Source organism: Fukomys damarensis, unplaced genomic scaffold (genome assembly GCF_012274545.1).
Source record: "Fukomys damarensis isolate Sample0158 unplaced genomic scaffold, DMR_v1.0_HiC HiC_scaffold_10, whole genome shotgun sequence".
Classification (NCBI taxonomy): domain Eukaryota; kingdom Metazoa; phylum Chordata; class Mammalia; order Rodentia; family Bathyergidae; genus Fukomys; species Fukomys damarensis.
Genome location: NW_022900922.1, coordinates 26,032,971 through 26,047,087, shown reverse-complemented (window position 1 = coordinate 26,047,087; position 14,117 = coordinate 26,032,971). Strand labels below are relative to the sequence as shown.

Below are 14,117 nucleotides of genomic sequence, written 5' to 3'. Positions count from 1 at the left end.
CCATCCCGGCCTGGCTGGACACTGTAGTCTCTTTGTTTACGGTGGCAGATGGAAAATGACTGCACATAATCAGATGTCTTTTCTCGTAGCCTGCTGGCGTCATGTCCCTCCCACACTGGCTATGTTGTGTCCTGATGTGACAGCCCTCTCAGGAGCCGGCGTGGGCAGCAGTCTCCTGTTTGGTCCTGATGGCGTGGGAGCTGCTGATGAGGCTGGCCATTGGAGTCCCGTCCCAGGCCCACTGGGCCGAGACTGAGGCCTGGATGGGTGCATGTAGAGCTGGGGTGTTTGAGGGCAGACGGAAGTGGTGGGGTGTCTGGTCTGGGCATTGAGGACTTTCCCTGTGCCCCACCAGCCAGGACCTGTGGCAGGGCCCTAGCGTTGCCTTTCATCTGATGACATGGGTATGAAGATGCCATGTGGGTTGTTTTCCTAGAGGAAGTATTGAGTTGGAGGTGGCAGAATGGGGTTCTGTGGGCTCTTTGAAGTCTCATCCCCGGTCCTTGCTGATGGAATAGAGAAAAAAGGCATGGATGTGATCAGAGAGCTGATGGTGTGTGGTTTTTCCTACCACATGTGACTGATGTTAGAAACCTTGTATTTAAATCACAAATCAGTTACAGAATATGTTGGCTTTGAAATAATACAGACGTTAAACAATCGTAAATGTGGCTAATACTTTTACTCAGCAGCTTAAATGAGGACCTAGCCTTGCAGCACAGTGATTCTTTTCATAGGCACCTAAGCTTTACAGGCAGTGGCCCGCCAGGCCTGCAAAGAGGTGGTGTGCAAGCCCTGAGGGAGCTGTGGGGGGCCTGGCTTGGTCAGCTTTGGCAGCTTGAGTCCTGCCTGACCCCTTACCACTCTGATGTCCTCTTGCCTGGGAAGGACTTGGTGTAGATGGTGGAGTCCAACAGATGTCTCACTGCCATGCACCCGTGCTGGGGTCAGGCAGGCGTCCTGACCTTATATCCCCTCATTTGCGCATACTGCCAGGGAGTCTGACGGCACTGTAGCCCCTGTGGGCTCCTTGGGACTTAAAACAGGACGCCAGGAGCACTGAGCCTTGTCTCCATGATGGCTGAGGGGTGCTTTGGGATTATTCTTCCCGTACCTTATTAGGCTGCCCCAAGAGAGGTTGAAACTGTGCCAGCACAGGCCCTCAGCATGGCTTTGCCTGTGTCACACTGGCCAGGGGGTTTGAGCATAGCAGCTGCTGAGTACAGAGTCCCAAGTCCCCCGCGTACCCCTTGCCCCTTCCCAATTTCCTAACGGCTGCAGCTTTAGCCTTGAAGCGCTATGCTCCTGGGCCAGGCTCTCCTGATCACCCTGGCTAGGGGCCTGTGTGCTCCTGCCATGAGCACTGTGGACCCCCAGTCCTGTGACAGCTTCTTTAGAGCGGGTGTCAGTGCCGTTTCATGGCAGAGAGATTGGCTGTGCTTGGAGGTGGGGAGGCCAGAAGGCTGGAATGGTGCCTGGTTCTCATTCCCAGCAAGTGCTGAACATCTGGTTTTGGTCAGGAGGCTCTATGCTCAGCCTGTGGGTCACATGTACAGGAAAGAGGCTGTGGCTGGGCAGAAGCAGCTCAGCAGCTCAGGGTATGTTGGGGTACCTGGTAGTGACAGTGCACCACTGTGCAGCTGTTCTGAACTGAGCCTCTTCTCACGGGCATTGGGACTCAGCAGCCTCCCTGTTGTTTTCTGCCCAGGTATTGCATTCCTGCTGAGGAGGAGAACAAGCTGGAGGACGTGGTCCACACCCTGCTGCAAGCCAATGGCACCCCAGGGCTGCAGATGTTGGAGAGCAACGTCATGGTAGGGCCTTGGCACTGGTCCCCAGGGCTCTTTGCTCGCCTGCCTTCCAGGGGTTCCTACTGGTTGCCTGTGTAGCAAAAACCAAGCTAATGACTTTCCATCAAATCACGTGGCCATGGGGTCCTGGGCTTGGTGGCCTTTGCACCCGTGAAGGGCTTGTGGGTTGAGCATGTACAGGCCAGCATGTATGGGGTCTGGGCTTGGGGCTCTGGCTCTGTGCTGGGCACCTGGACAGAGAGGAGCACAAAGATCTCGTTACCAGGTGTCAGGCCGTCCCGGGGCAGGTGAGTCCTGAGGTCCTCGTTCCTTTGCGTTTTATCTCTGATCACCTGGGGCCAAGGCTCCCATGGCTCATGCTGACCCTGCCTCGTGTCGCATCTGTGCTGCTCCTCTGCTCTGCCAGGGACCGTGCCCTGCCCCAGCCCCAGCAGATGGGGTGGGAAGGATGCCCCTGGCTTGGGGCTGAGAAGGTAGAGGCTGTGTGCTCCTCTGGCCTCTGTCCTAGGGAACCTGGCAGTCAGATCCTAGACCGGTATCAGTTCAGAACTTCTGTTTTAGGAGTTGCTCTTTGATTTCCTAAAGGAGAAACATTCTCTCCTCCTTGAGCAGCCTCTTTCTGAAGCCCCAGTGCCAGCCATCTGGCCCCGAGTCCCAGGGTGGTGGGCAGGGAGGTCACTGGGGCAGGGCGCGGGCCTCACCCAGTCCTTTCTCCCAGATCTCCCCAGAGGTGCTGTGCAAAGAGGGGATCAAGGTGCACCGGACCGTGCAGCAGAGCGGACAGTTTGTCGTCTGCTTCCCGGGGTCCTTCGTGTCCAAAGTGTGTTGTGGCTACAGCGTCTCAGAAACTGTGCACTTTGCTACCACCCAGTGGACAAGTATGGGCTTTGAGACTGCCAAGGTGAGCAGGCACGTGTCCCCCACGCGTGCCCAGAGGCGGCCTGTGTGTGGTCTGCTGTGGGCCAGCCTCGGGTTTGGAGTCTGAACTCTTCACGGGCTGGTGGAAGGTTTGTCTGGGTCAGGAGGGTTGCAGGCCTTATTGGTGTCCTGAAGTGTTTCCACACCCATGACTGAGGGGGACTGCCCCCACCCCAAAAGCTGGGCAGCCCTGCAGAGCCTCTGGTGGGGAACTTGGGGTGAGTTTGGACGAGCTCTGCTCACTGAAGTGATGCATCTGCCTTGGGGCTGGCAGCGAGGTGCTGGGGATTTTCCTAGTGTCTCCTGCTGTTCTCCAGGTAAGCAGAATCCTGTGATTTTTGAATGGCTTTAGTGCAAATGCAGTTAAAATTGTAGAAATTTAGGCAGCCTGCCTGCCCTTCTGCCAAGAACAGCGACAGCAGCTTCCCAATGCAAAGCAACCCTGAAGGCCGTGCCCGTGTTTCAGGAAATGAAGCGCCGCCACATCGCCAAGCCGTTCTCCATGGAGAAGCTGCTCTACCAGATCGCGCAGGCGGAGGCGAAGAAGGAGAACGGGCCCACCCTCAGCACCATCTCAGCCCTTCTGGACGAGCTCAGGTGCTGCCTGCCCTCCTCCCTTCCCCGCTGGGGCCATCACAGAGCAGGGGGTGGGAGCTTCATCCCCCAGGTCGCAGCCCCAGGTGGAGCTTACCTTGAATGTGACCTTTTTGTCCTCCTGGGTGAGGGAGTCAGGAGCTAATACAGTTTCGATCCCAGCTGGGCATGGTGGTGCCAATTCAAGCCCAGCTTGGGCAATTTAGCAACATTTGGAGATCCTGTCTCAAAATAAAAAAGGGCTAGAAATGTGGGCTCAATCTTCAGTACCAAAAAAAAAAGTCAGACAAAATCAGTGGAAGTCCCCTTGTAGGAGTGGATGGAAGGTGGGCTTAGGAACCCCTGGCTCTGCATCTGGAAGCTGAGGAAGAGCGACTTGGGTGCCTAACTGTCCCTGACACCGGGGGGAGGCCCAACTCAGCTTCCACCCCACCCTGGTGAAAGGATGGGGGCCAGAGCAATGCCCTGTCTGGCTCCCCTGGAACCGTCCTGGCCACACAGCTCCGAGGTCCCTCCCACCCAGGACAGGCTCTGGGCAGCGCTGGTGTTGACAGCAGACAGCTCAAGTACAATGTCGTGGCACGAAGGCAGCACCACCCATGGCCTTAACGTGCCCTGCCATGTGTCACAGTGTCCAGCCGGGGCTGTCTGTGACTGACCATCCCCGTCCCCAGCCGGGGCGTGAGTGGGCAGCCGGCCCCCCGCTGCATCTAAGGCACCGTGTGTCTGCAGGGATACGGAGTTGCGGCAGCGCAGGCAGCTGTTTGAGGCAGGCCTCCACTCTTCTGCGCGATATGGCAGCCATGACGGCAGCAGCTCGGCTGTGGATGGGAAGAAAAAGCCTCGAAAGTGGCTGCAGCTGGAGACGTCAGAGAGGCGGTGTCAGATCTGCCAGCACCTGTGCTACCTGTCCATGGTGAGCTCAGGCACCTGCCCTCACACCCTCCTGGACACTGTCCCACCCCTGCCTGCCCCACAGATCGACTCTGTCCTTGTGGTCCCTTGCTTGGCCCCTGAGGATCCTGGCCTTTGACCAAACCTAGGTCTTTGTGGGCCACCCTGGTGCCTGCGAGCCCTGCTCTGGCCCTAGTTGCATTGCAGCCTTGCCTGTCCCATCTCATGCTGGTTTCTGCTGCTTCCTGTTCCTCCTGTCTCTTCATTGAGGCCTGGCCCTGGCCATGCAGATGCCTCTCTCCCCACACCCAGCTGAACTCGGCCACCTGCATGGCCCTCCTCAGGCCTCCCTAGGGCCACCCCACACCTTCTGCTGTTCTCCCTCACCCATGGCCCCCCACGAGCCTCTGAGATACTGGCTCTCTGTGTCTGTGCCAGGCCGGGACTCGCCTCCCCTGGGACCCCAGCACAGCTCTTTGGGACACTTGAAGGGTCCAGAAATTGTCAACAGAAGTGAAGAGCCATGGCAGAACCTCACAGCCTGGGGCTCCCGGGGCACTCAGCGGTTTTCTCTGTGCTCGCTCTCCTTAGCTGTAGAGGCCCCTTCTTGGAGTGTCCTCACTTGGTCACTGTGTACCTGTGTGTGCTCAGACAGCACGCAGAGGGGGACTGGGATCCCATCCTCTCTGAGGGCCTCTTACAACGTCACCAGTGCAGTAGCTCGAGATGCTGGGGGGCGGGGTGAGGGTTTGCATTTGGGGGCCAAGTTCAGCATATAACAAGCATACAGCTTATTTTGTATGTCTTCCTCTATCGTGTTTTTCTTTCCTCACTTTTTTTTAATGGTTTAATTCCTCTTTAGGGATTTAATCTGTCTGGTGATTTTTCCTCACATTTTTAAGTTACTGTCTGGAGTAATACTGTTATTAGTAGGAAAAAAGTAACTGTTAGCATTTCTCCAGATGTGCCAGCTTCTCTTCTCAGAGTTGCAGCACTGTCTGCCTGTTTCTTCCTCAGTGGTTCTTCGGTGACCACACAGGTGACACAGGCTATTCCTGTGGGTTCCTGGGCCTGTCATGTGTGGGGCCATTTTCAAAATGGCCTTTACAGAGTTATCACCTGACATTTCTTTTCTACTGGAGTGTTTCCAGCACACATGGCCTAGTTTATTAACCATGTTTGTGCATTTTTATTATTTCCTATTCCTGTCCTTAGCCTGCAGTGTCTTTAAAAGGTGGTGTTTCTGTCCGCATTTCCTTGCTCTCACAGCTTGTCCTGTCCTTTGCTAAGAAACACTTGGGACGCAAGCCCAGGGTTCTTGCATCTCCACGTCAAGACACCATTTGTCCTCTTCCTCGTGTGTGATTAGTCAGGGACCAGGAGTGAGAGACAAGAGTGGGAATCAGGCCTCTGGTCTGTCTCTTGGCATCAGGCAGAGCTGGGCCCTTCAGAGGCTGCTGTCTCCTCATCCCGCTCTCCCACTCACTCCGTGCCCTTGCAGGGCAGGACATGGGTGCACTCAGGCCTGTTGGTCTGTGGTGCTTGCGAGTCAGTGACCCCTGGGTGTGGGCAGTGTTGGGGCGGGGGAGCCCCTGTACCTGAGCCCGAGTTCAGCCATGCCCTCCCCTGCAGGTGGTGCAGGAGAATGAGAATGTCGTGTTCTGCCTGGAGTGTGCCCTGCGCCATGTGGAGAAGCAGAAGTCCTGCCGTGGGCTGAAGCTCATGTACCGCTACGACGAGGTCAGTCCCCACGCAGGCTGGGCGGGCGGCACTGTGATCTCCGGCTGCACTGTGTGAATCTGGCCGCCTCCATCTTGGCCAGGGCCTGGCACATGGAGCTTGGAATGGTGGGAGAGCTGGGAGATAGGGACACGGTGGCTTCTCTATCTTAGTGCACACGGAAACTCTGTATAGATCTGGGTTCATTCTGGTTTTCCCATCCATGCCACCTCTAGCCAGAATCTCTCCTCTTGTCACAGAGTAGCTTTGCCTCCTGAGCACGAGCTGCTTGGCTGTGTGGACATGTGGCAGGGGCCCTGAGTGCCACCGTGTGGGGCAAGTGTCCATTCCCACTCTGGGCAGCCAGTGGCTGTGCCCTAGCGGTCACACCTGCCACACCCCCACTGCCAGTTTCTGGAAGTGACTGTTGGGCCTTCATGGCAGCATTTGCTCCCCTGAGGACCCAGGTGGGGCCCAGACACGAGAAAGGCCACTCCTCCTCGGTGCCCTGTTGTGCACAGGTTTGGAAGCTTCGGCGCTGCTCCCCTCAAGCAGCTAGCAGCACCCTCCTGGCTGGGAAGAGCCACTTCTGCAGAAGCTGGCCCAGTCCCTGGGGGCAGGACCCCTACAGCAGCCTCTTGGCCAGCAACAGGGCCACCAGGGCTCCCACAGACAGGCAGGGGCTGTGCTGTGGGCTCACAGGTGCTGCTTCTGCTGTCCTCAGGGCCTGTGCAGGTTACTAAGGGAAGACGGGGACTGCACTGCCTGCTGGATTGGCCCATGCCCCTCTGGGCTGTGTGGCTGGGGCTGCCTTGAGAGGCCTTTCCAGCTTGTGTCCTGCAGTCTGCGACATAAAGAGATGAGTCTGTCCCGTTCCTTTGCCTGTAACTGTCGAAGTCACTGTCCCCTCTTATGGGCTGTGACTCTGAGCTGAGCCAGCTCTTGGGGGAGCTCACTCCCTGTTCACCCTGGAGTCGTCCTCCCCAGTGTCCACAAGTCTACGGTGACCCTTGCCTGCAGAGGGGCTGCTTCTCTCTGCTCCCGCGGCTCCTTTCTATTCTGCATCTCGCCGATCACCCTGTGCCAGCCTCTGAGATCCCTTGTCCTTAGGCACAAGCACCGGGCAGCTCGTCCTGCAGGCAGCAGTAGGGCGGCTCTCACGGCAGCCGTGGCACTTGCCCTGCTGTTCCCTAGGGGACCTCAGTGGACACAGAGCCTGTCTGCTTCTGAACCTCTCATTCAGTGGTCCTTGCCAAACAGACCCCTATCTGCCCAGTTCTTGCCGCTCTGCCTCATGGAACCATCACCATTTAGCGCCCAGCTGCTCTCCTGGGCTTGATCTTCACATATCACATCCCTTCGTTGATGTCCCTGCTCGCTCTGAGGCCCTCTGGTGCCAGCTGTCAGTCTTTGCTGTCCTTGGCCTCCTTCCCCAGTGGGAAGCTGACAGAACGGCTGGACCCTTAACTCCCCAGCCCCCTGCATGGGTCAGCAGCCACTCGAGCATGGTGCAGTGCATCCAAGCTGCCCTGCCGTGTGCTGGAACATACGGCGCTCCCTGCTCCTGGCCGCCCAGCCCCTTCTCCAGGCGCTGTTGTGCTTTGGACATTGCTCATTGGCCCTGTGCGGGCCCACGAGCCTCCGGGCCCGCCCCGAAGGCCTGACCTCCTGGCAGCACAGCCCTGCTCGTAGCCTTGCTTGTCCCCCATGGAAGGTGACTGTCATGGCCAGCACACAGCTGAGCCCACTGGGCTGGAGCGTCTGCCCCAGGGATGTCAGGCTGCTCTCTTGAGTAGGAGGGAGGGCAGATAAGGCTTTGGCTAAGATAGGATAAGACAAGAATAAGATGGGAGAGCTGAAAAACAAGTCTGCTTAGATCTCTTTTGATTTAGTGTTCAGTGACAGCACCAGCCCTTTGCCATTGTTTCTTGGCATTAGTAGCAAATGTCAGAATATGCTTAAAAACAGCTTTTCAGCCTGAGTAGGAACGGCCCTGGAGGCTGGCATTGGCCAGCCTCATGAGGACACTGCAGAGCGCCCCACCAGCTGTGCTGCAGCTGGGTGCTCCGCTGCCAGGCACCTGGAGGTGTCACACAGTACGCAGGCTGGCGCTCTGATGCTTAGTCTTGATGAGTAAAAATGTATGGGGTTATTTCTTGAATTGGGGACTTTGTGTACTTTGCTTCCCCTTTCACTGCTCTAAAGGGGATGGATGGGTAAAGGATGAGTTTGTTGTAAATGATTCTCTCGGGGAAAGGACAGCCATGCAGGTGTTGGTGTCCTGTTCACTTCAGAGGGAGGAATACTAGAGATTGCTGTAGCCAAACAATTGTTTACACGTTGTTGTTGGAGACAGGGCCTCTCTACACGCAGTTCAGGCTGACCTTGAACTTGGGATGATCCTCTTGCATCAGCCTCTCTGCTGGATTAGATTAAGGTGTGTACCACACACCAACAAGTGTATTTTTTGCGAGCCCAGGGTAAGCCATGTGTCATGTTGGTGCCGTCTTTGCCTCACTGTGGAGAGGCAGTGAGCCGAGCTGGGGTTCTTGGCTGCTGTCCAGATGGTCATAAGGCTGCAGTGTTTGCACTGCTGTGTGGCCCCAAGAAGAGGTTGGCAGCGTGGGCCTCACCTGTGTGTAGGAACCGAGTGTCTCTGCCAAGCGGAGACCAAGTCTGAGCACTGTTCTCACGAAGCTGTCAGTGCTCTGGGTGCAGCTGTGGGACTCAGGTTTTCTGTCCTAGCTCATTGATGCGTTCGCCCTCAGAGCCAGCAGGGAGGCTGCTCATTGCTGTGATGGCCTCTTCCTGCTGAACAGCATTTGGGTGCCGGCTGAAGAGCTGTCCTTGCCAGATCAAAAGCCTGCTGCTGCTCAGAAGCCCAGGGACTCCTGGAAAGGCCAGCTGTGGCTTTGGTGACAGGGCCTGGCCTCCCTGTACCCCAGGTTACCTCAGGGTGTTCCTTGCTGCATTAACTCTGTGTCTTCTTCAACCCCGGCAGGAGCAGATCATCAGTCTCGTCAATCAGATCTGTGGCAAAGTATCTGGCAAGAACGGCAGCATTGAGAACTGTCTCAGTAAACCCACACCAAAACGAGGCCCCCGCAAAAGAGCAACAGTGGACGTGCCGCCATCCCGGCTGTCAGCCTCTGGTTCCTCCAAAAGTGCTTCGAGCTCATCATGAAGACGCCAACCCCATGGTCGATTTATATATATTTTTTTGTAATTATTATATTCTAGTTTGGAGTACTTGCTGTAGGATACAAGCTGTCTTTGCACTAGCTCTAAAGAAGATTTTCTTCTGGTTTTAGAGAACTAATTTTGTTTTAGCATTAAACTGTTGGAACTTTTTTTTGTACTTAGAATACCTAGACACTGCAGTCAAATTTTTGAAACTGCCGTATATTCACTGTTTTAAAAACCCTTTGGGGGGCTGTATTAATTTGTATTGCCCCATATGGCTGACAAAAGCCCTCTGTTTTTTTGTTTGTTTGTTTTTTTGTATCTGTTGGGGAAAAAAAGGCTTTTTAACCCATTTTTGAAGAGGGTGAAGTTTGGAGAACAAATTTTAAATTCATCAAGTCATGTGAGCAGATTTTTCTAGATCAGAAAAGGGATAGAAGACACACACACACACACACACACACACACACACAGGAAAACTTGAAAAGAAATGGCTTTACTTTGGCTGTCTTTTCTTCTGTCATGTGCAAGATGAGTTTGTATTTTCAAACCGGAGAGGCCCATTTTTGTTCATGGGCAGTTATGGCAGCTGAAGGCGGAGGTTGGCGTGACCAGGTTCTTATGACCAGCTGAATCACTATGCATCGGGAGGACGGAGACAGACTGCCTGCTTGGAGGGTCACCGACGGAGACCTGTGCCTGATTTCATTAGGAAATCCATTCTGTTATTTTTTGGTGCTGTTGGCTACTTTTATCAAAAAACCCTTCAATAGCATCCTTAAGGAAAAAAGTGATTGAAGCCGCAAGTGCTTCTTGTCATCGACGTGCAATCTTTCTAACATTCCATCTTCATCTCACTGTTTGTTTCACACCTTCACAAGTCAGCATTAATCTGTTTTAAAAATGTTTTGTTTATGATCACGTTTAGAGCCACTAGGTCTGCAATTCTTTTTGAATGTGAAAATGCATTTGCGCTCATCTTATCTATTTTTCCTGTCCATGTTGTAACAAAAAGTAAAAAAAGAAAAAAAGAAAAAAAAGAAAAAAAGAAAAAATATCCCATCCCTTTTGTACATACGCCTGTAAATTGTTTTAAATACTTGAGCCTTTTCTTGGAGGGGGGAGGGGAGGGTGAGAAGACAAGATGAAGAAAAGCCTTACACTTCAGTTTCTTCATCGGGTGGATTGGATGCTTACAGGGTTTTTCTTGTAACATTTATAAGTGCTGCTTACATCACTGAACAACAACAAAAAAATAATAATGGAGTAGCTGTTGCCCTTCTCCGGTTGTGTGTATAGTATGTGTGGAATAAAAAAGGGAAATTGTTTTCACAAGCTGTTCTTTGTTTCATAATTGGATTCATCGACCCCGTAGCTACCCATGTTGCACTGAGCTTGCCGGTGGTGACGGCCAGGAACATCCTAGGATCCACTTTGTTGGTTGTTGTTGCAGAAGACTGAACTGTTTTGGAATATTTAACAATTACATAAACAGTCAAGTGTTTTCCAATGTGGTTGTCCGGTTTTTATGGCCTTGCTGTGTACTTTTCCCTCTTTTTGACAGTAAACTTCCGCCTATGGCTTACAGTTTGACATTTAATTTATTAGCGCTGCTCTGCACCCCTCCCTTGAGAGGGAAGACTTCATGTGGTTTATTGCCAGTTTTTTGTTTACTTTTCAGGTTTGTACTACAAGGTTTAATAATAAAAACAAAGTTTTTTGGACATTTGTCTGTCTTGTGGAAGATGAGTGGATGGAGGGGCTGGGTGTCACCGAAGGCTGTTCAGCTGGTACTGGGGTCGGGGTCAGGTGGAAACCCGAGCTCTGGCAGGGTGAGCCCAAATACCCCCCAATTTGCCGAGGCAGGGCTTGGCTTCTCCCCGTGAAGGGGGCCGGGCTCCTGCTTCACTGCACATCCACTGTGCCTGGCCCACCCTCACCAGCCACTGGGAAGGTGACCCGAGTTCCCTGTCCCTGCGCGCTGCACAACCCCTACTTACGCTGGCCGTGCGGCCTGTGTACAAAGCAGGGACGAACGCTCTGGGTTTAGAGTCCTCAAGCTTTATTGTGAGCTCTTCTCAGCCGCTCTCACACGTCACCCGCAACTGTAAAACCAAGGGCCGCTCCCCTCAAACATCTTGACTCGAGTCGCTGTCAGACCCGACCTTGCCATCAGTGTGGAAGGTAGCCAGGGCAGTGTCCACCTGTACCTCCTCCTCATCTGCCTGGACTAGGGGGCCATCCCCACTCTCAGCATCCTGGGTTGCAGCATTGGTGCAGGCAGAAGGGGAGGAAGGTGGCTTGGGAGGTAATTTGGTGGGGTTTGGAACCTGAAGGGTGATTTCATTCTGACACATTTCAGATTCAGGCCCTGTGAAATAAAATGGGGAAAAATCAATTGGCAGAAGATTGCAGGCGGGAGCTGTGCCTGCTGCAGCTGCACGCGCCCTGAGCTGGCTGGGGCTGGGCCTGGGACCCCCCTGACCAGACACCTCGAAAGCATCTTTGAAAGCATCCTTGAAACCGTAACATCCAGAAACAGTTTGCAGACAAGTGCTGCAGGCCGTGTGGAAGTGACCCTAACCCCAGTGTGAAGCCACAGCTGGAACTGATGACTTTATGGCTGTTCTCCAGCCATGGGGACTAAAGTTCTTCCTGGAATGAGGAAGACATGCAGTTACTGCTGCTGGCTCTCCCTGCCCCCCAGAACAGGACCAGCCTTGCTTCCTGTCACCAGTGTCCCTGCGCGCACCCAGGCCACTGCCTCCCTGGAAAGACACCACCACCAATGTGCCAGACAGATGAGAAGTCGGGCCTAGCAGTGGGGACTTTTCTGAGGTGGTGCCAGGTGGTCTGAGCTTAGCTCTTTTTTTCTCAGGTATCAGAAGCAATTTACAGGCTTGGCTGAAGTGATGCCTCAGTAAACACTTGCTGGCTGAACAGGGGACAGTTTCGGGAGGGCACAAGATGGAGTCTGACGGGTGTAGGGCTGAGGAGTTCCGAGGACACACTGGGCCTTGGTACAGTGCAATTCCACCCAGCATCAGCTGGAGGAAGACAGGAGCTTTACAAAGACAAAGCCACAGATGGAATCAACCTTTTGCCGAGGAGGGGAGACAGTAGGATGCCCCTGAGGGACACAGGTGTGAGGAGAGAGTTGGGCTTAAAGATCTCTACATGGTATCTGCTCAAATGCAAGAAATGCTGGCAAGACTTGGCTTCATTCATGCAAATTTGTGGACCCCTACCTAGACCAGGGGACAGCGTGTTTTCCTCGCCACCTGAATTCAGGAAGACATCCAAGGCCTCCTGGTCAGAGATGTCCATGAGGTCCATCTGCTCCAACATGTCCACATTCACCTCCATGGATGACATGCTGCCCATGGGCTCTGTAGACAGAGGTTCAACACACACTCAACAGGGTATTTCACTGGCCTCAGGCCGATTCCATGTAGCAGAGTGGCACAGTCTGGCTCAAACCTGTCCCAAGTCACCTCAGTGAAGCCCTCTGCAGGTTCTGCTTCACTGCACCTGCACAGAGGGAGCAGCCTCCTCTCCAGGCAGGCACAGCCCTCTAGTTGTAGGGGCATTTTCACCAGCCCTGGGATGTTTCTCAGTCCTCACAAGGCAGCCTTTGACCAGAAGCAGGAAAGGCACACACTTCTGCAGGCCGCTAGTGAGACCACAGACTCCTGTGGGGCAGACAGACCTGGAGAGGAGGAGCCGTGCTCACCAGATCTGGGGTTTGCATGTCAGCTTCCTCTATGGTCCAGAGAACCCCAAGCTGGTAAAGTCCTTCCAAGTGTGAGGATGCCTGGCCGAAGCAGAAGCAAACTGTTTTCCTTATCCCTAAGATCCCATGAGAACATAAACTCCCAGGACAAAACCAACATCCTACCCAAGCCAGAACTCGCACACTAGGAAACCACTGCCCAGAAGTGAGGGTGAGTGGTAAGGACTTGCTCATCTTCTCCCAAGAACTTCAGGGACCCTGTGAAGTGTCAAGAAATTAAAGCTGGGACCAAAACAGAAGCCAGTGTCAGACTGGGCATCTGAAATGGGCCAAGTAACAGAAAATTCAATCAAAGCAAACCAAAAAAAATTAATAAACTAAATGACAGTAACTAATTTCCTTTACAGACCAGCACAGAAATAAAAAGATACAAAGGCTTACCATGTTCACAGGTCCAGAAGAAGAGAAGAGAGGAGTAATTCTATTCAGAGGCCAATTAATTTTCAAAAGACCTGGGACCCCGATTTAGAACATAGAATACTTTCCAATCAAGAGTCCCAGAGCAAAGAGCTAAGTGCAAGAATGTTAAGTAAAAAGACTTGTAAATTTGTGAGTAAACAGAAAACTTGGAATGAAGAAGGCACAGTGGGGAGTAATTTACAGTTCCAGGGAGGGCAGAGGGAAGGGGTGCTGGGAGGGTGGATGGGGCCTCAGTCATTCCCCACAGTAGTGCTTCCTTTTCTTAGGTAAAGAGCAGAGCTTGCAGCTTCCATGGCACCAGCACGCAGGGCTCTGCCTAGGGCCTGAACAGGGGTTAACCAAGACCTCTTATCTGTCAGCTTCTTGTCCCCACCCCACAAGGGCAACAGGGCGGAAGCCCTCACCAGGGCCTGACAACAGCCTAGTGGCCAGGTTTGGGCCTTGTGGCTATTTGGTCTTTCTGGCTTAGGCTTCAGTTTTGCAGGAACAAAGCCTTCCCCATAGGCTCTGACTGTCTTCCTAAAAGGTCAGGAGTGTTACTCATTTAAAAAAGAGGAAGAAAAACTGGGTTAAATAGCTCAGGAAAATACCACCAAAGGTAAGGAAACCAGGTATGTCAGTACCAGAACCTGCAAATAAACCAAACCCGCCAGTTAAAGAGGAAAGGTTATAGGACTAATTACAAAAAACCAATTAAGAGCTACATTAGCAAAAAAGGGGGGTAAGGGTATTTTAAGAGGAAGCAAAAACAATGTTGGGTAAAGAGCAGAACTTTTTTTTTTTTT

At 53.3% G+C, this 14,117-nt stretch overlaps 2 protein-coding genes across 5 annotated transcripts in view; one reads left to right on the top strand and one right to left on the bottom strand.

Moving 5' to 3' along the window:
- Nucleotides 1-10,451, top strand: part of Jarid2 (jumonji and AT-rich interaction domain containing 2) — a 243,273-nt gene extending 232,822 nt beyond the window's left edge. For both annotated transcript variants that reach the window (XM_010622895.3, XM_010622898.3), the window contains 6 exons: nt 1,709-1,814; nt 2,530-2,712; nt 3,196-3,326; nt 4,056-4,239; nt 5,850-5,957; nt 8,938-10,451. In XM_010622895.3, the coding sequence (XP_010621197.1) occupies nt 1,709-1,814; nt 2,530-2,712; nt 3,196-3,326; nt 4,056-4,239; nt 5,850-5,957; nt 8,938-9,120 (895 nt within the window). In that variant the 3' untranslated portion in view covers nt 9,121-10,451. The remainder of the gene's footprint in view (nt 1-1,708; nt 1,815-2,529; nt 2,713-3,195; nt 3,327-4,055; nt 4,240-5,849; nt 5,958-8,937) is intronic.
- Nucleotides 10,452-11,151: 700 nt separating this feature from the next.
- Dtnbp1 (dystrobrevin binding protein 1) overlaps nt 11,152-14,117 on the bottom strand; it is a 110,003-nt gene continuing 107,037 nt past the window's right edge. Inside the window, exons 8-9 of one of the 3 annotated variants that reach the window (XM_033761907.1) lie at nt 12,401-12,508; nt 11,152-11,490 (exon numbers count right to left, since the gene is read on the bottom strand). In XM_033761907.1, coding sequence (XP_033617798.1) covers nt 11,249-11,490; nt 12,401-12,508 — 350 coding nt within the window. In that variant the 3' untranslated portion in view covers nt 11,152-11,248. Of the gene's footprint in view, nt 11,491-12,367; nt 12,509-14,117 lie in introns of all 3 variants that reach the window. The other 2 variants (XM_010622901.3, XM_019207327.2) reach the window with 2 other exon arrangements.